Raw genomic sequence first — 24,085 nt, 5'->3', positions numbered from 1 at the left:
ATTAGAGGCTAGACGTTTATGGAGTCTGAAAACTGACCTTTTTAAGATTTTGGGGGAGACTCATGGGATAGAAGAAAACAGTAAGGACTTTATTAACTATACCACAAATGATGTGATTTTCATAGAAAAAACACAAGGCAGTGGTTGATTTGTATTTTTATTACCGTTGCAGGGTCTCCATTTTGGTGCCTATTGGATATTGTCCCTATAAAGAATGAGAAAGGAGATGTGGTCCTTTTTCTGGCCTCATTCAAAGATATAACAGATACAAAAGTGAAGATTACTCCAGAAGATAAAAAAGAAGGTTTGTACTGTTTTCAGAAAACATTGACAGATGGAGTAACATTTTGAAATTGTTTATTCAAATACTCTGGTAGGAAAAATAAATGTGTTTTTAATAACAGATAAATACTCATAACTCTTAGCAGTCAGTATTTGGTGCCTATCCCCAAATCACAGAGACTCACATGAATTTGCATTTTCCTCTTTGTAATAAAAACTCACTTGATAGGAACCAGAAGTTTATACTCCTGTTTGAGGAGCATGAGGATGGGAAAACAACTTATCAGAATACACAGATTCACACCACCTTGTTTTATCAGGGAAGAATATACATTGATAGCAATGAGTGAAGTTAAAATGATGCGATTGAAACTACTGCTCTCAGTTTCATCTAATGTGCAGTAGTTCAGAACTTAGAAGTGCAAGATTTCATTTTATATCCAAAATCCAGAACTCAAGTTTAGTGCTTGTTAGAGTGGAACGTTGCAAATGCATACCTGTATTTTGCAATAATAATTTGTTTTAAGACACAGACAAGCTCTTCAATGATCTTTAAAGTATTCTGAGACTTTCTATTGCTTACTTTATAGCTTGTGTCTGTAGTTTATGAGGAAATACCCTGCATTCATGTAAGCAGACAAAAGTAACATTGAAAAATATGCCCATATTATTTCATTTAAACAAAAGTAGGATTAGATATTTTGGTGACCAGAGAAAAGGCAATTGTCATTGTAGGGACTTCCTGTATATTAAGTTCTTTATGAGAACCAGCTCTTTGATGTTTCAACAACTATGTCTTTTTAAAAATGTGTGTGAGCGTTTTAAATACATTATGTCTTTTGAAATGACAACACAAATTGAGAACTATTTGGTGACCCTGGCCAACTTCTATCATTTGGAATGTTTGCAAATGCAGGACTGTTTTCTTGTGTATTTGCATAACTAAACACTGTGGCATATTTTACATACAGGAGGGGTGAGCAGTCTCATACTTAAAGTTACTTGGATATTAGAGCACGTGTAATACCTGTCCAATGAGAGAAAAGTGTGGAAATCGGTGTGCGTGGTTTTGGTTTTGTTTTTACTGTTTTCTTTGCTGTTATAGGAAAAGAAAAGGTAAGTATGAACTGTATTTACTCAGAACACTTCTTATACCAAATGTAGGTTTTTTCCATACCAACAACCAGTTCTTCAACTCTCTGGACTCCAGCTGGGTGTCCTATCATTTAATTCAGGTCACACTAACTACCTGGATTTAGTGTCAGAGTGCACAGGTATAAGGGCCCACACTAACTGCAGATGGCCGGTCACAAGTACGGGGTGGCCGGGGCCCACACACTTCTGTCCAGCTTGGCTACAATGTCGGGAATTTCACAGCCCTCCCCATCCTTTTCAGATTTGATAATGTGCTAGAACAGCTTACTGAACGCAGAGTGACACTTCTGTTATTGTAAAGGCTCTAACTCTGGAACAGCCATAGGGAAGAGATGCCTAGGGTAGGTATAGGGAAGAGGGCCTGGGGCTGCTGTGGTTTTCCTGGGTGTGCCACCCTCCCAGCACCTGGATGTGTTCATCAGCTCTCCTGCTCGGGTGTTTAGTAGGAGTTTTCATGGAGGCTTCGTTACGTAGGCAAGATTGATTACATCACTGGCCATCAGTGATCAACTCATTCTTTAATCCCTCTCCCCTCCCCAGAAGGTCAGGGAGTGGGGCTAAAAGTTCCGGCCCTCTAATCTTGCCCTGGTCTTTCTGGCAATGTGTTGCCCTGCCGAAGTAATCTAGGGCACCCTCCCCTTCCCCACCACCAAATATTTATTAGCACATAAAAGACACTCATCCCTCCAGAGATTCCAAGGGTTATAGGGTTGTGTGCCAGCAATAGGCACAAAGACCAAGTACATTTTTTCTTATGCCACCATAAGGATTATTTGAATAACATTATATTTGTGTATTAAATATATATGTGTATATATTATGTATACTCATATGCATAGATAGATACATAAAACTATCCTTAGAAAGAAATATGGCTTTTTTTTTCTTTTTTTTTTTTGCTTCAAAGTGGGCAGTTTAATCAACTGACTTGCTTTGAACATGAAGATTATAACTAATGGTTTTATATAATTTAGGTCATCATCTTTGTCTTGTGTTTCTGGTGTCTGTAGATAGGGGTGAAATCCCCCTTTTGGAGGACTGCAATGGATAAAAGGAGTAAAAATATACTTATTCATTTGGGGTTTGAAAGAGCTCAGTACAAACACTCCTTTTCCCCACCCAAGTTCTGAGCCAACTGAGAAAGAAATAAGAGTAAGGCAGATGGGAGAACAACACATCACCTTTATTTCTGAAGAAACCGATAACAGAGAATGTGGCATATTATCAACAGCAAATGGGCTTCCTCTCAGTGAGCCCAGATTTAGGCAAAGTTACCTCCAGCTTGGAGGACCAGAGCAGAACAGGTGCTTCCCAAAGGCAGCTGCTCCCTAAAGAGAGGAAAGAGTAAGGGCCACGCCATATGTGCCAAACTCAATCATATTAAATTCCTCCTCTTCCCCTGGGAAGAATTGAATAAAGGAGCAGTACAGAGGCCAGGTGTGTTACACTCGCAGAGCTGCTTCCCCAGGAAAGCTTGCACCTGCCTTTTGGGGGTGAAGCGCACGTATTTGAATACCCTATGGAACGAGTAGCAATTATTCTAATCCAAGGTTCCATCATAAAAAAGAGTTTTACATTTCTATTTAAATAAATATATTAAACTATGCTTAATAATAGTCCCATTTTGTTTAGAGAACATGTAAAATATGAAGACTATCTCCTGCAAGGTTTAAAGAAAGAAAAACAAAAAGCACTTTTAACATTAATTGTATAAGGCAGAATATGTTGTAGAAATTTTGAAATATTTGATAGTAAGTCTCTAAATCTTTTAATAGCTTTATGACTTTGTTCCTCAAATGATTATTATTTCATATGAAATTAAGTGTTATTTCTAATATATATTGAACACTCTAGAATATTTTCTTGGGCTTCCCTGGTGGCGCAGTGGTTGAGAGTCTGCCTGCCGATGCAGGGAACACGGGTTCATGCCCCGGTCCGGGAAGATCCCACATGCCGCGGAGCGGCTGGGCGCGTGAGCCATGGCCGCTGAGCCTGCGCGTCCAGAGCCTGTGCTCTGCAACGGAAGAGGCCACGACAGTGAGAGGCCTGCGTACCACAAAAAAAAAAAAAAAAAAAAGAATATTTTCTTTTCTGTTGCTAAGTTATAAATGTCCCACAAAACTATGTAGTATTTTAATAGAGGCAAAGTAACTATTGTAAGCCAGCATAGTTATAAAATGATCATAAAATACATATATATATTTCTCTCTTTTTTTAATCTGCTCTTAATAGGGCAAAAATACCTTAAAATCCACCAATTGATGGCATGTCTTGCAGGAAAGGCACACCTTAGCGTATGGTATTTTTAGAACTTCAAGATGTGTTTGAAAACTCTTAAAATGTCTCTGTATAATTGGAGCAGTATTGTATCTCAGCACTAGAAAACTCGAGGTGAGCATGTAGCCTGATGTGACCCGATACCAGATGTCATACGAATGTATCTCTGAAGATCATCTGAGTTGTAGGAATATGGTTTGTGTTAATTAAATTAATTCCCTACCAAGGCTCATATGATGGACTTTGCTTAAGAGATATAAATTGTACTTGTTTAAGAAAAAATGCTTTAATCAGTAACGTCTACATTGTTCTGGGGTTTATTTGAAAGGAGGAAAATCATATTTTATAGAAAAAACTAGGAAGGTATGGGATACAATGAACAGCATTGATGGAAGATTGGCATAAAATGCAAAGTACTATTTGGACACTCAGTTTTCAGCTGCTGATCTGGGATGTGTGTGTGTGTGTGATTGAGACAGAGAGAGACTTCAGCAGAAATCTGGTGATTTTAATTACCTTTTATATTCCTTCCATTTTTTGACACATATTTCATTTCCATTCTAAAAAAAGTGTGTAAACCAATAACTTCTATATGTGTGTCTAGCATTACTGAGTTAATTTAACATGAGACCCTGTTTACCTCTTTCCCTATAGAAATATCAGTAAGAAATATATTAATTTAATTGCGGATTAATAATGAATTAAGCAACTCAATCAATATTCATTGAGCACCCATTCTGCCTTCCATATTGAATGATTGTTTGGGTACAGTATGCTTTGTTTGAATCATCTAAATTTTAGCTTAAACCCTGGTTCCACATGTGTTGGCTGTTAGCCCTTAGACAAGCTGCTTAGCCTTTCGGAGACTAAGTTTCTTCACCTATAAAAAGGGGTAATCATACACGTCTACACTTACTTTAGGTATATACGAGATAATATCTGCAAATCACGTAGCACTGAATACGCCCAAGAAGAAAAGAGTTGTGGTCATTGTTATATTCTACATGTTTTATAAAAATAGCTAGCTGTTATTGAGTCTCTGCTTCATACTGATGATTACTTCATTTGCTTCTCGTTATAACCCTATGAAATAGGAATTATTCCTATTCCTATTTACCAATGAATTTTAAGTAATTTGACAAAGTCAACATAGTGAAAAATGGTAGGACTAGGGTTGACACTCGTACAGATTCCAGAGTGTACATTTCTTCTATTGGTGTTTTTTTTTTTTCTCCGAAGAGCTCATGATCTTATGAAGGAAATGGATCCAGTATTTGCAGTATACTATGTTCAGTGACAGGAGAGTGGCAGAAATGGTAAATTCTTCCCAGACAAGGTAAAATGGTAGCGTGGGGCCAGCAAGAATTGGAGCAGAGTCAAGGAGAACTTCACAGGGAAAATAATATTGAAACAAAACTTGAAGGATGTGAGGAGTTTGATAAACTGAAAGGAAGGGAAGTTAATTTCAGGAGATGAAATAACAAATAGCTGACCTTTGTTCAGAAGTAGTTTCTAAAAGTCAGGGTTTTGAGTTTCAACTCTAGATAGGCAGGCATGACTTAAAACTTAAAGATTTTATTATGTCTTTCTAAGGAGCTTAGATGGTGTGAGGATAGAGTTCAGAGTTATGACCGGTAGACCTTGACAGTAGAGATGAGGGAAAAGAAAGAGTTGATGAATTCCAAGTTTCTGGTTTGGGGACTGTTCTGGACTCACTGAAGCCCTAACACCCAGGACCTCAGAATGTGACTGCATTTTGATATAGAGCCTTTGAAGAGGTAATTAAGGTAAAATGAGACCATTAGGGTAGAACTTAATCCAATCCAACTGGTGTCCTTAGAAAGAGGTTTGGTCACAGAGAGACCAATACCAGGGCGCTCGTGCACAGAGGAAAGCCCACATGAAGAGAAGCAAGAGAGCAGAACTTCCTCTTTTAATTAAACAGATCTGCTCTTAGCTCAGGTAAGCAGGTTTTAAGTTCCAATTACTTAAGAATCAGCTTATGATGCTCCTCAAAATTCACTTTCTAACTACATACATACCACCTTCTAAACCTTCTTGAAGTCTCTGGACAAGCCAAGCTGGTCTGTTCACGCTCAGCGAGTAAAACTCACACTCTCTCTCTCCATACCCTGGTCCTCAAACTTCCCCTCACCTGGAACATCTTTGTCACCCCTGTTTACCATGAAAATCCCACATCTTTTCTTTATAGTCATCTTACCTGAACCCCCTTAGGTCATAGTGAGGGTCCTTCCCTTAGACTGATCTGTGCCTCGCTGCTGGCCTAACGCTTCTGACTTGTTTTTCCCACAACGGTGAGGGCCTTAAACTTGGCATCCTGCTCCAGCTGCCTTTCACTTTCCTCCAGGACTTTACACATAACAGACACTGAGTACAAACCCGCTGATTAATTAATGTTACGAGAGGACCTTTACCTGTGTGAGGGCACAGCTTCTTTTAAAAGTTTCTTTTCCTCAGTTGCATGTGTCTCAATTTCCTAAACTTTTTTCACATGCTAATTTGGTTTTCTGCTCAGTTGAGTAGAATACGTGCCTTGTTTATTGCTTGTAGGGTGCCCCAGATTTGGCTTGAAATGACGGTTGACACTGGGTTATGCATGATGTGCCAACAACATTATCAGTTGCCTCAAAACTGGGGGATTTTGATGACCATTTCTAAAAAGTGGACACTTCAAATTTGCCTTGAGAATTTAGGGGTTGATGTGTGACGGTCTCCACATTATCTTCAGTGATAATACAGACCAGGAGTCAAATGCAGTGGCGTTTCTTGGTAGTCTAGCTTTTGGCGGGCAGAGCTGGTTGTCACGATTAAGGACACTGGCAAAAGCTTTAGAGTGCTCCTGTCTTTTCCTATTGCTAAGTGGCTTCAGAAGAAATAATAATAATGAATAGCTGCACTCAACAATTAGATATGAATTGCATTTAGGTACAAGAGCCAGAAAACCTAACTAATGTGAGCTTAACTAAATAAGGGCTTATTTTTCTCGTATCTCGAAGAGTCTGGAGCTGAGAAGCCCATATTTGGAACAGCGAAGCAGCAAGACTGGGGGCCCTGGGGCTCTCTTTGTCTTCTGCTGTGCTGTCCTATTGTGCTGTTTGCCGTCCTCATACTTGTCACCTCGTGGTAATATGATGCCTGCTGCAGAGTGCCTTTCATTTACTGATTCTTTGCTCTAAGCCAGACAGATTACACAAGGATCCCATGATGTGGAGCAATGAGACTTAGAGAGAGTACGGGAGCTGCCCAAAACCTCAGTGCTGTGAAAAGCTGGAGACAGGATGGAAGCCCAGGCCTCTCTGGTCTCAGATCTCCGATCCTCCCTTTATGCCCTGGGGCATCCTGTGAGACAGATGAGAGAAGATTAGAAATGAGGTGGACACAAGGTTGGGCTTGTCTCAGTTCCTCCCCAAAGTCCCACACATGATTGTCAGTTCTTTTTACCATGCTCATTTTTTTTTTTATTAAAAGAAATTATTTTAACTGAAGTATAGTTTATATACAATGTTGTGTTAGTTTCAAGTGTACAGCTAAGTGAATCAGTTATATGTATATACACATATATACATATATATGTGTATATCTATTCTTTTTCACATTCTTTTCCATTATAGTTTATTAAAAGATATTGACTATAGTTCCCTGTGCTATATAGTAGGTCTTTGATGTTTATCTCTTTTATGTATAGTAGTGCATGTATGTTAATCCCAAACTCCTAATTTATCCCTCCCCGCTTTCCCCTTAGGTAACGATAAGTTTGTTTTCTATGTCTATGAATATATTTCTGTTTTGCAAATGCATTCACTTGTATCATTTTTTAGATTCCACGTATAAATGATATTCTGTGATATTTGTCTTTCTCTGTCTGAGTTACTTCACTTAGTATGATAATCTCTAGGTCCATCCATCTTGCTGCAAATGGCATTATTTCATTCTTTTTTATGGCTAGTAGTATTTCATTGTATCTATGTACCACATCTTTATCCATTCGTCTGTCGATGGACATTTAGGTTGCTTCCATGTCTTGGCTATTGTGAATAGTGCTGCTGTGAACATTGGGGCGCATGTATCTTGTCAAATTAGAGTTTTAATCTTTTCCAGATATATGCCCAAGGGTTTTACCATTCTCGTTTCTTATTCAAAGTCCTTACTATCCCAAGTGTATGAGGACCTGACACATTAGCATCACCAGGGAGCTTATTAAAAATGCAGAATCTCAGGCCCCACATCAGACCTCTGAATCAGAATCTGAATTCTGACAAGATCCTGTGCCATTCACAGGCACATCCAAGTTTGAGAAGCTTCATGCTGTACACATTCCTTAGAAAGGTTCTCCTGACCATCCAGTCGGAAGGGCCCATCTCCAGCCACTCTATCCCATCACCTTGTTCACTGTAGGCATAGCCTGTATGGCTATATGAAACACATTTTTCAAAAGTTAGTTTATATCGTAATTGCTCTCCACTCCATTAAAATGTAAGCTTCATCTGGAAACAGGCTTTTCTTCTCTTGTTCAAGATCGTATCCCCAACCCAGAGTGTCTAACACTTAGTAAATAATAAATGTTTGATTGATGGGTGGATGAATAAATGAATGCATAAATGAAGTCCAATTTAGGAGACTATTCACAGATAGAGGAAAACATAGCATTCTTGCATTTCCAAAATAATCGTATCATAATTATCAAAGCTGCCCATTCTGATGAATATATTTAGTTTAAGTCAAAGACCGCGGGATGTGTATTTATCAAAGCCTGCTCCAAGCCTCTCGAAACGGGTTCTTACTCCTAGTGTGATTCTATTCACTTCAAATAGAATCTCTGCCGCTGGTGAATTTTGTGTTCTTGTTGACTCTTCTGTTTGTCCTCCAGTTTCTGAGAATCTCAGTTTGGTCACATTTTTGAAGATAGTGGAAGTCACTTCTTAAAAATACATATAAAAATGTTCTCTGTAAAAACAGACATTAAGCCACTGATCAGATATTAAGTCTCAGATGATTTTGACATATTTTGAATATTTTAATTTTCAATGGGGAGCATAGTAATAATGTTCCTTTCCCCTGCTGAAATATCCTGCCTGATTTTTTTTTTTCTTTGCATAATGAAGAAACACAGGCCCCAATGTTAATAAAGAGCAGTTGTCTGATGAAAGAACTGTTGTAAAAGTTGATACTTTTTCTGAGGAGATAGATTTCTGCCTTCAGGAGATCTAGACCAACTTTTTGTCAAATATGTGATGAAACTGGGAATGAAGAGCTCAGGTAGATCCTCAAAGTGATTGAAGAGTTTTAATCACATGCATAACATATTACCTATATTTTTTAAAGCTGTGGGTTGTTTTTTACATATTCACCAATACTGTTCTTTCCTAGAATCTTCTAAAGGCAAATAGTATAAGCCAGAGTTCATAAACTAATTTGCCTTTGGACACCATGGGATAACGTGATGAATGAAATGCTGTGATAGACCGTGGTGGGAACCTAGGCATAACACACATGGTATGCTTCGCTACGTCATTCTATTTTAAAGAAAAATTTTAAATATTCTGCAGCCAATCGAAATATACCTTGTGGGCTGAATTTGTTCTATGGGTCAGTAGTTTATGCCCCTTGGATGATATTATCAAACGAATTTCTTATCAGTCATATTTTTATAAAAGGTATTTCTAGTTTTATAACTTTGGGGATGGAGACATATTTTTTAACCCATTTTTGGTGAATTTAACATTTAAAAACATTTTGCAGTTGAAAAGTCAATTAATTGAAACACCAGACAAATATGTATTAAGAGGATTAGTAAGTTCAGGTTGAGAGTTTAAAAAGCTGTATAAGCTGACTTCCTGGTTGGATATACATTCTTAGTGAGGTCTCCATGTCTGGCAGAATTCACTAGACATTGGTATTAGGGAATGTTCCCAATTCCAGGATTATAGCTATCATGCTGCTGTTAGGAATGATGGTAGCATCACTTGGGAGAGGCTGGAAACCGTGGACAAAAAGGTTTGCAGGTACCTGAGTCTCAGGCTTCAGCATCTTGTGGAGAGACATACTTGGGACTGTGGATTTATGCTTCAGGGGGTGGTGGGGGAGTGCTTTCCCTCTTTGCTTTTCTTTTTATATTGATTAGTGTGTTAATGGCTTTGCCCGTGTGAGAAAGACTATTTGGTGCTGAGAGCTTAGGTGCCAGCTACTTAGAGAAGTGCTGAGAAACACTGGGTGCCCTGAAGAGGAGAGATTGCGTGCCCAGTTTCAAGGGAGTTTGAGTTTAGTTTCCGCCCCTCACATCAGTGAAAATGAGCTTTCCATCCCATCTAGCTTGTTTTTATACAGGAAGACTTTTTAGGAACCACCATCAAGCAATCCTGTTTATCTTTACAGTGGGTCTCCCCCAAATTCCATGAGGCTTTTCAAGTATTTGTTTGACACGTTATATGGGGAATGATTTGACTCCTAGACAGCACAGAAGTTTCACTGGATAAATGTCTCCTGAAATGTTTGGATAATTGCTCAGTCTCTTAAAATTATATGGTAACCAGTTTCATTCGATCTACTTTAAAAATACATCTTTCAGTTCCTGAGGAAAATGTGTACACACATAATTTGGCAACTGCTCCTCAACGTGGAGAATGAAATTTTTGCCCGTGTATTGGCATTTCATAGCAGACATTCATATTAACGGTGTTTATGCAAGATGAGATGAACATCTATTAACTAGAAAGCTGCTAAAATGACATCATATTGAGGAGAAGTTCTGGAGGGTATAAATGGTGCTTAGGAGAACATTGGATTGTGCCCTTTTTTTCCATATGTTCCTTTCCCCTTCTCAACTATGATCTCTGTGAAGGCAGAGGCCGTGTCTGATTCACTTTTGAGCCCCAGAATGAAAGCTAGGGTGTAACACATGGAAAACGGAACTGATTGGCATTGAGAGGTGCAGTCTTGTGGCTACTTGGAATCTGTCTAGAATGATTTTTTTTTTCAAAACTTGAGGAGAACACAGAAAGGGTTTTTGAGCTGAGGAACGCCAGTGATAACCTGAGATTTAGGAGTGTGTCGTGACTGTTAGGGTATGAGAGATCATAAGGGATGGGATGAAATAAAGTGGCCAAAAGCATAGAGATGGTAAAAGTATTGAAAATAGCAACTTCTACTAACTGTAAATAAAGAAAATTAGTGATTCTTTTATAAAAATTAGAAATGGGATATACCAAGTATATAGACACAAAATATATTATTCATTAATACAACCTTAGTGCAAAAATGGGTAAATAAGCCTATTCGAGGAAATATGAAAGCAAGCATGGTATAGTACAGGATGATATAGACACTGAGAGGGTTGATCTCTCAAGAAAGTGGTTTACAATAACGTGATCACTAAGAAGTGTACTCATGAGTGTCGAAAAGAAGCTGAGATACCCAGGATAGAAGGGAAGGATAGGGCAGAACCCTGAGTCACATTGGAGGATAGTATTAAGAAGTAGCCATCAGAATGGCTAAGAGTCATAATTTTGTTTGATTTTTCAAGTACATGATCTCTGACCTGTTTAGGGTGCCTTAGGTATGAGCTGAAAGAAGTAATTAAGTGATGCACCCAAAATGCGACTCCAGATATATTTCATCTTGCAATAGAATTTCAGCAAAACCTAAAGGATAGATTGATGAGATTCAAATGAACAAATTATTTAATAACTTATTTACGTACATTGCAACAGAACTGCAGAAAATCAAGCCATACCATTAACTGATGACTTCTTGAGTTGATAGTCTAGCTTTGTGTTGAAAAGAGGGATTGATTAGCTAAATTAAAGTTACAGTAAAAATTATCTGAATAGAACTTCATGTTCTATTATCAGTTCTATTATCTGAATAGAACTTCAGGTAAGCCCAAAACCTTGATCTATTGAGGGTAGGGTGCCCTGGAAAGTTGGCTTTTAATTCTCTAGTCTAACTGCAAAGATCTTAGGAATATGGTGGTTACCAGTGAATAGGAAGGTACTAGAGGGTATCTAAAAATTCATACATAACCAAAAAACAGGAAAATGGTGAAGGCAGGTTCCCAAAGGCCTGATGATACCCTCTCTTTAGACAGATGGTCTCATTGGCAGCAGTGGGACGATATGAGAACTTGAAAGCCAAGAGTACTTATCAAACTGCATGCATGCTGCTGGCTGGCCATTTCACGCTGTGTAGCCATGTCTAGATTTATAGATGACAGCTTTATCCATTACCTACATTAAAGGATTGGATGTCTTTTGCTGGTGTCTGGTGGTGTCTTTCCATAGTGACTATCACACTTGTGCAATCACGCATCATCGTTAGAGTCAAAAGATACACTATTAATTTGTGAGGAAAATAAATAATAGTGGTGAAAAAGAACTCGAGTGAATCTGATAATCTAGACAAGCATGGCAAATACGAGTTACTATATGACCAAATGTCATGTGATTGGTAATAGCTACCCAGAATTTTATGTTGAAAAGCTTTTTGAAGTGGCATCTTGTCACCTCAAACGGGCAACTGTAATCAATTATTGACCTCTTCCAAGGTCACAGTGAAAAGACTAGAAGGTAATAGTCACAAGCAAGCCAGGTATTTGCCATACATGCTGTTGAGGAAGGCATTAGCATTTTTATAACAAGTAGAAAATTGGAGACCTCAACCCTCTCTTGTAGGGTTAAATCACTGATATGAAATAGTCTTTCATTTATTTTTGAAATGAAAATAATTCATCCGTTGTGGTTTTTTGTTGAGTTCTCAACAATCTGTTGTTATAAAGAAATCAATTATAAGATTAAGAAGCATATAATGAGCTAAAGGTGCAGAGGAGGGATCCTAATACAGAATATCTAAAATTGCTGCATAAAATAAAAAGTTTATAATATAGCTGTGCTAGTGGTAAAGTAAGGGAGAACATTAGATTTGAGGAACAAAAAGGAAGTATGAATAAGAGGAGTATGTTGGAGTAGCTGAGGGAAGAAAGACAAAGCCTAGGTCCTCAACAGAGCAGGAGATCAGATTGAAGTCATCAGCACGAGTCTGGGACAATGAAAGACATTGACAGTGTCACCTGGAACAGGGGCTGAGAGGTCCCAAAGAGGAAGACTTGCTTATTTAACCTTGGTTCCGGCAAGAACATGAAAAAAGAAAAAGACTGGTTTTCATAAGCATTCCTAATCTGAACCTTACCTTCATTTAGGTTTGGTGTCTGAATTCACAATATCTGTTGGATATAGAGTAATTCTAGCTGAAAATTTTATTTAAAGTGATTCTGATCAGTGACGCTGATTCTGATCAGCATCTGATTCCCCAGACGCATTGGAAAATAAGATGCAAAACTTTTCTTATTGGGCATTTTTAATTGAAGTTCTACAAGAATCCTCAGAGATATAACGTTCCAAGGAACATGAGTATGTGATAAAAATCATGAATGCTGTGAGGTAAGGTACCACAAGCAAGAATCATCAGAAAAAAAGGAAATTACAAAATTGAATCTTCGAGGACAAGAAGATATTGAAGATATTGGAACTATTAAAAATATGTCTACTTAATTTATTTAGAGAAAATTTAAAACAAGTTTAAAAAAAATGATGGCGGGACAAAGACAATTAAAATTAACCAGGTAGATTTGAAAAATAAACTGTCGACTGAAAAACAAAGCACGACGTGAGAGCTGTGATTTAAGTTTTATCTGGGGCAAAATGAGGACTCTAGCCTGGGAGACAGTGTCTCAGATAGTTCTGAGAAACTGCTCCTAAGTGGTAGGGGGAAGGGCAGTGTTATATATGATTTTAGTGTAGGGGGGACGTGCAGTGGAGCACACATGTTGGCAGAGGCTGGCTGCTAGTCACGAGAGCAGATGTCATGGTTAATGATTTTAGTGCTTTTCTAGATATGAGGAGTTGCAAGAATTGGGCTCATAAAATCTTCTCCTGCAATTATCTATCTGAAGACTTGTTCTACCAGTTTTTCTCAGAACACAGAAGGCTTCCTTCCTGATCTCCACCCTGAACGCCTTTCAGGGTGTGTTGAAGGTCCATGGCTGCAGTGGCTAGTGCCCTCATCCTTGTAGAGGCAGATGACAAGTGCCACTTTTTTTGTTGGCAGAACCAAAGAGAACTTCTGTAAATGAGAAAGAGGATAATTACAAATAAAGACTCAATGAACAGGATAAACAGCAGACTGTTCATAGAATTAGAAAGAATTAGTGAGTTAGAAAAGTAAATCCATACATGCAGTGTATTACAGACACATACAAAAAAATGTTCAAGAGAAATAGTGGTTAAAGAAAAGCAATCCAAAATATATGGAATTTTAGAAGAAGAGAATAGAACTGTAGAGAATAAACTGTTGAGGATTTTTCAGAATTTATAAAACTCAATACTCAGAAAGCCCAACACATCTGAAAGGTCAGTATAAATGTATGCAAACCAAGTCTCGGAAATGTGAAACTAAAGAACACTACATACAAAGAGAATGTCTTAAAATCAGGCTTAGGGAAATGACTTTATCTGCAAGTGAAAGCCAGTTTGACTGACAGCTCCGCTCTCAAAGGCAACAATAAAAGCTGGAAGACAGTGGAATACTATCTTCAAAATGTTGTTAAGAGTTGGTGACAACTAGAATGTTTTATCCACTGGAACTCTTGAAAAAAATAGAGATAAGATACAGAAACTTCATTCAAAAATGTAGATCATTCACTAATCAAAACTTTACTATTAGAAACTTCAATATGAAAAATGAAAAAGGGGATATGACAACAATTGCAGGAGTGATTAAGGAGACAATATAATAAAAACCTTAGGCCAGTGATTTTGAAAAATTACATAAAATGGAAAGTTTGTTAAATTTTTTTTAATTGACTCAGGAAGAGAAATAAAACTTGAATTATCTGTAATCATTAAACATACTGAATCAGTTTTAAAATTTTTCCCCAAAATATTAAGCCCCAATGATTTTATGCATGAGTATTCCCACACATTTAATAAACCTAATCTTAAACAAATTCTTTCAGAGAATAGAAAAGTAATATAATCTTGACGTTAAAACCAGGCAAGGACAGCTTGAGAAGTGTGTGAAAAAAATGAAACCTAATATCACCATAAATATAGAATCAAAAATTCTAAACAAAAATTATAAGCAAACTGAATCCAGCAATGAAAAAAGCAACAATGTTTCCTGAGCAAATTGAATTTATCACAGCAAAGAAATGTTCAACATTAGAATGCCTATTAGTAAAATCTGCCATATTCGCTGGTTCAAGGAGAAAATATGACCATCTCAGTAGGCTCAGGAATTCCACAGCAGTACACATTAAACATGTTTTGATAGAGCACAAGGTAAAAATACAAATAAGGGAATCTTCTACCTTTTGATTAAGGCTATGATCTTTATGCTCCCTACCCCACACCAAAAAAAACATGGCCAATATAATAGACAATTGAAACACTCAAAGTATTTCTTCTAAAAAATTGTTGCCAGTTTTGTTTAATACACTAGCAGTGCTAGCCAGTGCCCTAAGAAGAGAAAAAGAAGTAAAAGTTGTAAAGATTGGAATGAGAATAAAATTATCATTATTTTCAAATTATATAACTGCCTACATAGAAAGCCCACATGAATATACAGAGAAATAACTGATATTTGACTTTGCAAAATTGACAATTACATGACAAATATCCAAAGCTAACTGCATTTCTATACATGAGCAACAAATTATAAATAAATGCAACTTTCAAAAATTTTGATGTGTAATAGCAAACAAAAAGTACCTAGCAGAAAGGTGCATGAACTTTAGGAAGAAAATGTTGCCGTTATTGAAAGCCATTAAAGAATATCTAAATAAGTGGGGTGCCAGAAAATAATCATGGATGAATGGATAGAAAGTTTTAATATCACAGCAATGTGAGTTAAGCCATAATTGATATATAATTCCAATGATATATGAATTCCAATGAAAATCCTGAATCTCAACATTTTTTTTTTTTTTGCTTTCTTTTTTCATTTTGATTTTGTTTATTTGTTCTTTTGTGGAGTCCGCCAAGGTGATGTTTTTTAACTTTTTATTTTATATTGGAGTATAGCCAATTAACAGTGTTGTGGTAGTTTCAGGTGCACAGCAAAGCGACTCAGCCATACATATACATGTATCCATTCTCCCCCAGACTCTCCTCTCATCCAGGCTGCCACGACATTGAGATTTTAAATTTGTGTGAAATTTTAAAAACTGCAAAAATAGCCGACAATCCTGACAAAGATAAACCAAATAGGAAAAGTTGTGGTACCTCGTATCAGTTTTTATACTGAACTTATAGCAATAGATGAAATGTTGTAGAGAAATCAGTTTTTAAAAATGCACCAGTGGAACAGAATGGAGGGCCAGGAATCATGTATATACACCTGTGAAAACCTGATATCTGACAGAGCTTGCATTGTACACCAATGCAGAAAGGATGGACTATTTTATCAAATGATGCTGGAAATATTGAACCTCTATATTTAAATAAAAATGTATTTGGACCCCCACCTCACATCATAGTCACAAATCAATTCAAAGAGAATTCAACGCTTTATTTTTTAAAAAAAGAAATATAGGTAAATATCTTACTGACTTTGGTATAGTGAAGGTTTTCTTAAACATGATACCAAAAATGTGATTTATATTCGACTTCATTAAACTCAGAACTCATTCATTAAAAGACAGTCCAATAAGAGCAAAAAGATGAATGACCACAGAATTGACAGACGTCAATGGGAGCATCATATGGTGGACCTACCGGATACAGAAACCACCTGAGTAAGCAAAACAAGGGTCATTCATCTAAAAGATAGAGAAGGGGGACTTCCCTGATGGTCCAGTGGTTAAGACTCCCCGTTTCAACTGCAGCAGACGCAGGTTCGATCCTGGTTGGGGAACTAAGATCCTGCCTGCTGCCCGGCCAAATAAATAGGAGATAGACAAGGACATTATATCACTCAAGATACTCAGCAGAGAACTCGCATTATTATCCAGTGACAGAAGAGAGTGGAAGGCTCCAGAAATGCTGCAAAAGGGTCTCTACCAGTGGACACAATTGCGGATTAAAATTGCAGAGCTAATGATGGATACATCAGATGTTCTGGAAGCTCAGCTGTGCCTCTCCAAGCCAGTCCTACATACATGAGACGAGCGCTTCCACGTGTCAACCGGTCTGGATGCGTGAGGACTACCTCATCTAAGGAAATACAAGTCTCCTCCCTCATGTAATACAATATACAGTGTGACTCAGACGGCTGTGGGGTAGATCACACTCAGGCTTCACGCAATTCTCTGTTACTGTTCTTTGCTCCCCTAGGCTAACACAGCCCTAGTCAAAGTATAATACTTCGCGGAATTTAGAATGGCCAGACAAAAACAAGGGCCAGTTCCTCCGACGTCTCTGGAAGGCAGAGATGGACAACTGGTGAACAATGCAAACTCATAGTCATAGGCCAGCTCTGGGCCCAGCCTACAAAAAGTCTGGAAAAGATATTTGCAACACAAAAAAATTGACTGTGAATTTGTATCAAGAATACGTAAGGAATTCCTCCAAATAAATAACAAAATACAAACAACTCAATATAAAAAAATTACAATAGACAAAATAAGCCTAAGGAAATGAAACCTGAATTGGCCATGAACATATCAAGAGACTCAACCTAATTAGTAATCAGGAAAGTTCAAATTAAAAACAAAGAGGTAGAATTTCATACCCATCATATTGGAAAAAATGAGCATAGGACATACCTGGCTGTTGCACTTATTAAGACCCACAAAAGACCACTATAATGATGTTAAGTAAACAAACGTTTTTAAGGTAGGGAGAATTCATTCAGATTATTACCTTAGATAAGTCTAGCATGTTACCAGTGGCTGAAATTTGTAGGTAAAATTTGACATTATCCTAGTAAAGCAAGAAGGGCGTTTAGTCATTCCAGCTGGATGGTTATGGCTTGATTTTAGCAGCTGATGTGCTCCTCAAAATTTCCCTTTCTGTTTTTTCATTTAGCAAGGAAATATAATTTTCATTTTAAAATTAGAGATTATTAGCTTCACATTTAAAAATAAGCTTTAATGTGAATATGTATGTCAAAGTATAGTTTTCTAATGTTTCTCCCAAAGTAGTAAAAAAGTCATGAATGTTGCTGGAAGTACACAAGGTGATTTTAGATGATACATAAAAAACTTTTTGAAGAAAACTATTACTATTTTAACATGTACATTAAAAAAACATATAATCAATACATGGGTGTTATTTAAGTGATCTAAATAAAAGTAAATGAGTTGTTTGGAAGTAAATTTTAAAAAATATATGTGACCTTAAATGTTTTTTGGAATAAAAATGATATCTAATACTTACTGAGTGCTTATCATCAGTCAGGTGTTTTTCTAAATGCTTTCTGTATATTCATTAATTTAATCATTTCAACAACCCTCTGGTAAAAGCAATATTATCATCAATGCTTTCAAAAGTTAAGTAACACGCCCAAGTTCACAAAACTACTTAGTGGCAAGGTCAGGACTCAAACACAAGCTTTGTTTCGCTTGAGTTTAACCTATAATCTTTACATTTCCTCTACATCACAGTAAAAAAGGAATATATCCACAATATCATATTTAATTAAAAATACAAATAGTGTCGGTTTGTATCCATTGGAAAAAAATATTACCTGGTCATTTATGAAAAAATATGTGAAAAATTAGGAAAATATAGGAAATAGGGAATAAGGAAATACATCTTTCCTAGGTTCATTATGCAAGGAAAACCACCTTCACACATTCATTGATCTAGTTCCATCCATCCCTTTTTCTCTGTAAATATCAGTTTTTAAATCAATAAATTTATCCTATAATAATCCTCACTTCTAGAGAATTCTTATTTAAAACTTAACTCCTTGTTGAAGTTAAAGACCATTTTATCATGCTTGGATCCTGTAAGAGGGAAGAAAATTAACATTGAAAGTCCTACTAACAATAAAGTACTTTACCCACCAATTATCCCTTTAAATTTTCCCAGAAAAAAGCACTTAAAATGTGAAAATGAATTAGTATTGCTTTATATGCTTTAGGGCCATTAGAAAGCCATCTAATTCTTCTCTTCTGAATAAACTGTGTATTCTTCTGCTTCTCACTTAGATTCTCCCTATTCCCAGCCCTTTAATCATACTTGCCATTTTCCTCTAAGCCTTCTTGAAGTTCATCCTACTCCTTTCGCATCTAGAACGGTACATACTATTGCATATTATATCTCATAATACTGAGTTTAATGAAAAGATAGCTTTTAAGTGCCTACCTTTTATGTATCCTACCCCATCAGTATGGCTGTTAAAAATAATTATGTTATTCAAGTCGTAAACCACCATGATCCTCTAGCTAATGTCTATTTTTCAATCTATACTCAGTCATTTACATCATCTTGTAATTGCAAAACCCGTAATAACTCCTTCCATACTGAACCTCAGTGTGATAGTTTACCATCACTTACTTCCCTAAGAATATATCAAATTTCAAGACATACAATCTCTACTTTACTCACTCTCCTTTCCTGGATTAGGGCAACCAGAAAACTTTAATGATGAATATTTCTATTTACTATACAATGTGGCTTGCAAATAAAAATGTCAGAAGTTATAGGTGCAGAGTGAAGTCCGCATCAAGAAACTGGCAGATTAAATGCGTACATTTCCAAAACATCACTAAAAGGACTGGGAAGAGATTTTTTTTTTTTAAGACATAAGCCCATAGGTCAAAGATAACAGGAAAGGGCTTCCCTGGTGGCGCAGTGGTTGAGAGTCCACCTGCCGATGCAGGGGACACGGGTTCGTGCCCTGGTCCGGGAGGATGCCACATGCTGCAGAGCGACTAAGCCCGTGAGCCATGGCCACTGAGCCTGCGCGTCCAGAGCCTGTGCTCCGCAACGGGAGAGGCCACAACAGTGAGAGGCCCGCGTACCGCAAAAAAAAAAAAAAAAAAAAAAAAAAAAAAGATAACAGGAAAGATAACAGTAACGAAATTGATGTGTGAGCTGACTTAATGGATCTGAGAAACGTAAATCCTAACCAGCAGTGGAAAAAGCTGAGAAGCAAAGCAATTGCCACTGTAAAACCTTCCAAAAGCTTACGAATAGGTACCCCTGAAAGTGGCAATGATGGTAAAGCTAAACACAGAAAGATAATTTGAAAATATTTTTAAGAAGCAGCTAGATCCAGATTTCTTCTCTGAATATATGCAACCAGACAACTGCTCTCCCAGAAGCAAGTGTCAGTGAGATCAACACCTGTGTAAGAAAGAAAGCAAGAAAGATCGAGCAGAAAGCTTTCGGTCCTTAATAGTCACCAAAAGGCCTTCCAGCTGCTGGGTTGACTCTTCTGAATTGTCCTGAGTTGGGTGAGGGGCATGGACACTCACACTGACCAATCATTGTAGGCAAGCTGTCTCCACAGATCCATGGTCATGGGCAAGGTGACCCTCTTCAACCCAGGGCACGCCCAACAGCTGGGGAAATATATCCTGTGGTTGTGAAGGGGAATATGAAGGGCACAGCACACCTCCCTTCCCTTACAGGAAACTTGAGACGTGCAAGGTGAAATAGAGGGTCTCTAGATTGAAGGAAACCAGATACATTTCCAGATACAGGTGTAGTACTGAAAAAGGAAGAAACAAATGTTTACAACCCAAATACTGCAACCTCCTCCCTCTTCCTCAACTTGGCTCCTGGAATGCTGGCATCCAAGTCTATACCCTCTTGATAAGGCTTGGGAAGGTCTTTTCAAAATAATCTGGACAGCAGGAGGAAAGTTCTGAATACACTGCTGTTAGGACTTGCTCATGGAAATTCATCACCCTAAAATACAGAGCACATTTGGCATACCCTACTCATGTACTTAGGCCTTCTATGCAGATTTATCATGTTTCACTCTTAAATATGAGCTGACATTAAAATCTTCCCAGATTAAAATCTACTAAAAGCTTCTTATATAGAAGTTTATAAACCAATATAAACAAAGAGAAAAAGCGACCTTGAGTAAGAAGAAACTCTTCAGGAATAACTACTGTTAACATTTAATATCTCTAGAGAGATGAGAATAGACATTAAATCTGAAATTAATATAGGATACTGTGGGAAAAAGAAAAGAAACAATCAAACTACCAAAAAAATCACTTTGGAAAATAAAAAATAATGATGCAGGTTTTTTTTAAATGTCAGTAGAGAATCTGGAAGATTAAGTGGAGGGATCTTCCATAAAGTTAAGCAAACTGACAAAGATGTAGTAAAAAAGAAAATTAAAAGACCATCTAGGACTGCACTGTCTTAGTATTTTCTGTGATGATGGAAATATTCTATGTTTTCACTGTCTAATACAGTATCCACTAACTGTATGTGGCTATTGAACACTTGAAAGGTGGCTAGTAGGACTGAGGAACTGAATTTTTTAAACCTATTTAATTTCAATTAATTTAAGTGCAGATGTGAGAAGGCACATGTGTCTAATAGCTGCTGTATTGAACAGCATAGATCCGGGAGGTTAAGCAACTAGATTAAAAAGAGTACCCCCACAAAAAAAGGGGGAGAAAATGAAACTAGTTGGAAGGGGAGGAATCCATCAATCAACTAATACAAGTTCCTAGAACTGAAGGACATGAATTTCCAGACTGTGAAACTTTTTTTTTTTTTTTTTTTGCTTTCCAGAAAGGAAAAAAAGGGTAATATATACGAGATTGGAAACCAGAATGACTTTAGACTTCTCACGAGGAACACTGGAAGCTAGAAAACAATAGAGCCATACCTTACAAACTGGAACCCTTGTACACAGTTGGTGGGATGCAAAATGGTGCAAACTCTATGGAAACAGTATGGAGGGTCCTCAAAAAATTAAAAATACAACTGCCATATGATCCAGCATTTCCATTTCTGGGTATTTATCGAAAAGAATTGAAATCAGCCTCTCCAAGAGATATTAGCACTCCCATGTTCACTGCACACTATTCATAATAGCCAAGATGTAGAAACAGCTTAAATGTCCATTAACAGATGAATGTATAAAAAAATGTGGTATATACATACAATAGAATGTTATTAAGTCTTAAAATAGAAGGAAGTCCTGCAAGGTGTGACAACATGGATGAAACTTGAAGTATTACACTAAGTGAAGTAAGATAGTCACAAAAGGACAAATACTACATGGTTCCACTTATATGAGGTATCTAAGGTATCTATTCCATGCTCCTGGAAGCAAAGAGTAGAACTGTGGTCGCCAGGGACAAGGGGAGGGGGAAACTGGGAGTTGCTAATCAACAGGTATAAAATTTCAGTTACGCAAGATGACTAAGTTTTAGAGATGTGCTGTACAACATTGTAGATTACACTACTGAATTGTACACTTTAAAATCTGTTAAGAAGGAAAATCTCATTTTAAGTGCTCTTACCATAAAATTTTTTTTAAATAATATTTCTTTTTTAAAATTTATTTATTTGGTTGCACTGGGTCTTAGTTGTGGCAGGCGTGCTCCTTTTTTTCTTTCAGTTGCGGCTCACAGACTCCTTATTTGTGGCTCACTGGCTCCTTAGTTGGGGCATGTGAACTCTTAGTTGCGGCATGCATATGGGATCTAGTTCCCTGTCCAGGGATTGAACCTGGGCCTCCTGCATTGGGATCACGGACCCTTAACCACTGTGCCACCAGGGCAGTCCCGGTAGAATTGTTCTTAAAAAATTCTGGATGAATGACTTCAAACCCAGACTCTATACCTAGCCAACTGCCAATAAAGTCAAGGGTAAAAAAATATATTTTTTTTTTTCAGACTTGAAAGGTGCCTAAAAATTTACTTCCCTTCTGTATACCTTTTCTCAAGAATCTACTTGAGGGCTTCCCTGGTGACGCAGTGGTTAAGAATCCGTCTGCCAATGCAGGATACACAGGTTCAAGCCCTGATCCGGGAAGATCCCACATGCTGAGCAGCAACTAAGCCCATGCACCACAACTACTAAGCCTGCGCTCTAGAGCCCGCAAGCCACAACTACTGAGCCTGCATGCCACAACTACTGAAGCCCGCACGCCTAGAGCCTGTGCTCCACAACAAGAGAAGATACTGCAGTGAGAAGCCCTTGCACTGCAGTGAAGAGTAACCCCCGCTCGCCGCAACTAGAGAAAGCCCGCGCACAGCAACGAAGACCCAACACAGCCAAAAACACGATAAATAAAATTTAAAAAAAAAAAAAGGAATCTACTTGAGACTGTAGTGCACAAAATTGAGGCAGGAAGCCAAGGAAAATGAAGTCATGAGATTTGGGAAATTAAGATGTAATTTGAGAGAGTATGTGGTATTTTCAGGATGACAGTCAAGGGACAGCTCAGGATGAAAGCTGTGTGCTAGGGATAGCAAGCCATCCTGCCCAGATGAGAGCAGGGAGAAGGCTCTGGGAGAAGTTCTCAAGATTAGCTGATATTCCAATTGAGGCAACAAAACCTACTGAGGAAAAATTTGCATAATTTGTCTGTGAATATAGAAAAAAACTCAGGTAATTATTAACTCCAAAGAAAACAAAAACTTGTGTAGTAAATTTAAAGATTTACTGTACACAAAACTGCTCAATTTTTGTGTACAGTAAATCTTTAAATGTAATTTAAAGAGCACTGAATACTGATCTAACCAAAGAAACCATATAACCATGGGATGTGGGTGCCTGGGGCATGCAATATAATACTGAACAAAATTCTCATCTGTTAGAGTGAAAAACAAGTCAATAGTGCCAAGAACTGGAAAATCAAGAAAATGACAATATAGATACATTATTTTTAAGGAAGTGATTACTAAAAACAAAATGGCCAAAAGACTTTAAAAGTTTTGTTTCTGGTGCAGAAAAAAAATGGGATGAGATGATCTGGGAACTTCTGGTTTTCTAAGAACTTTTGGACTATTTACAGCCACGTGCATGTATAACTTAATTTTTTTAAAGAAGAATATGTGTCTGATTAACTGTCTCAGATACATTGAGAAATTATTAATCCACCTTCAGTTCAGTCAGCACTCATCCAAATCTGCCCTAATTTTTTTAATGAGTGATAAGAAATTTCCTAAAGTCTTAGGAAAATACATAAAACAAAATAAAACAAATAACACTTCCCTTTTCTCTCTGTCAGTTACGTAAGTTGATTAGATGGCTCCTCATATTAGGAAAAACAACATATTACTCAAAAGGGAAGGGTAGCATTCAAAAGTGGCCTTTTATGAAGAAGACTAAGAGGGGGATGCTTGGGTTGTCTTAGTGGAACCAGGAGTTCTCTGCCAGGAAGAGTGGGTGTTGAAGTCTTAACTGTGTGCCAGGAAGCATAACAGTGGGTG

At 37.4% G+C, this 24,085-nt stretch overlaps 1 protein-coding gene across 1 annotated transcript in view; it reads left to right on the top strand.

Annotated features, from left to right (window-relative positions):
* KCNH8 (potassium voltage-gated channel subfamily H member 8) overlaps positions 1–24,085 on the top strand; it is a 387,731-nt gene that overhangs the window by 160,561 nt on the left and 203,085 nt on the right. Inside the window, exon 3 of the mRNA XM_067737194.1 lies at positions 173–304. Within this exon, the coding sequence (XP_067593295.1) occupies positions 173–304 (132 nt within the window). The remainder of the gene's footprint in view (positions 1–172; positions 305–24,085) is intronic.

This window comes from Pseudorca crassidens, chromosome 5, assembly GCF_039906515.1.
Source record: "Pseudorca crassidens isolate mPseCra1 chromosome 5, mPseCra1.hap1, whole genome shotgun sequence".
In the NCBI taxonomy this organism is placed as follows: Eukaryota; Metazoa; Chordata; class Mammalia; order Artiodactyla; family Delphinidae; genus Pseudorca; species Pseudorca crassidens.
The sequence above is the reverse complement of the archived record's forward strand: the minus strand, read 5'-3'. Positions and strand labels throughout refer to the sequence as shown.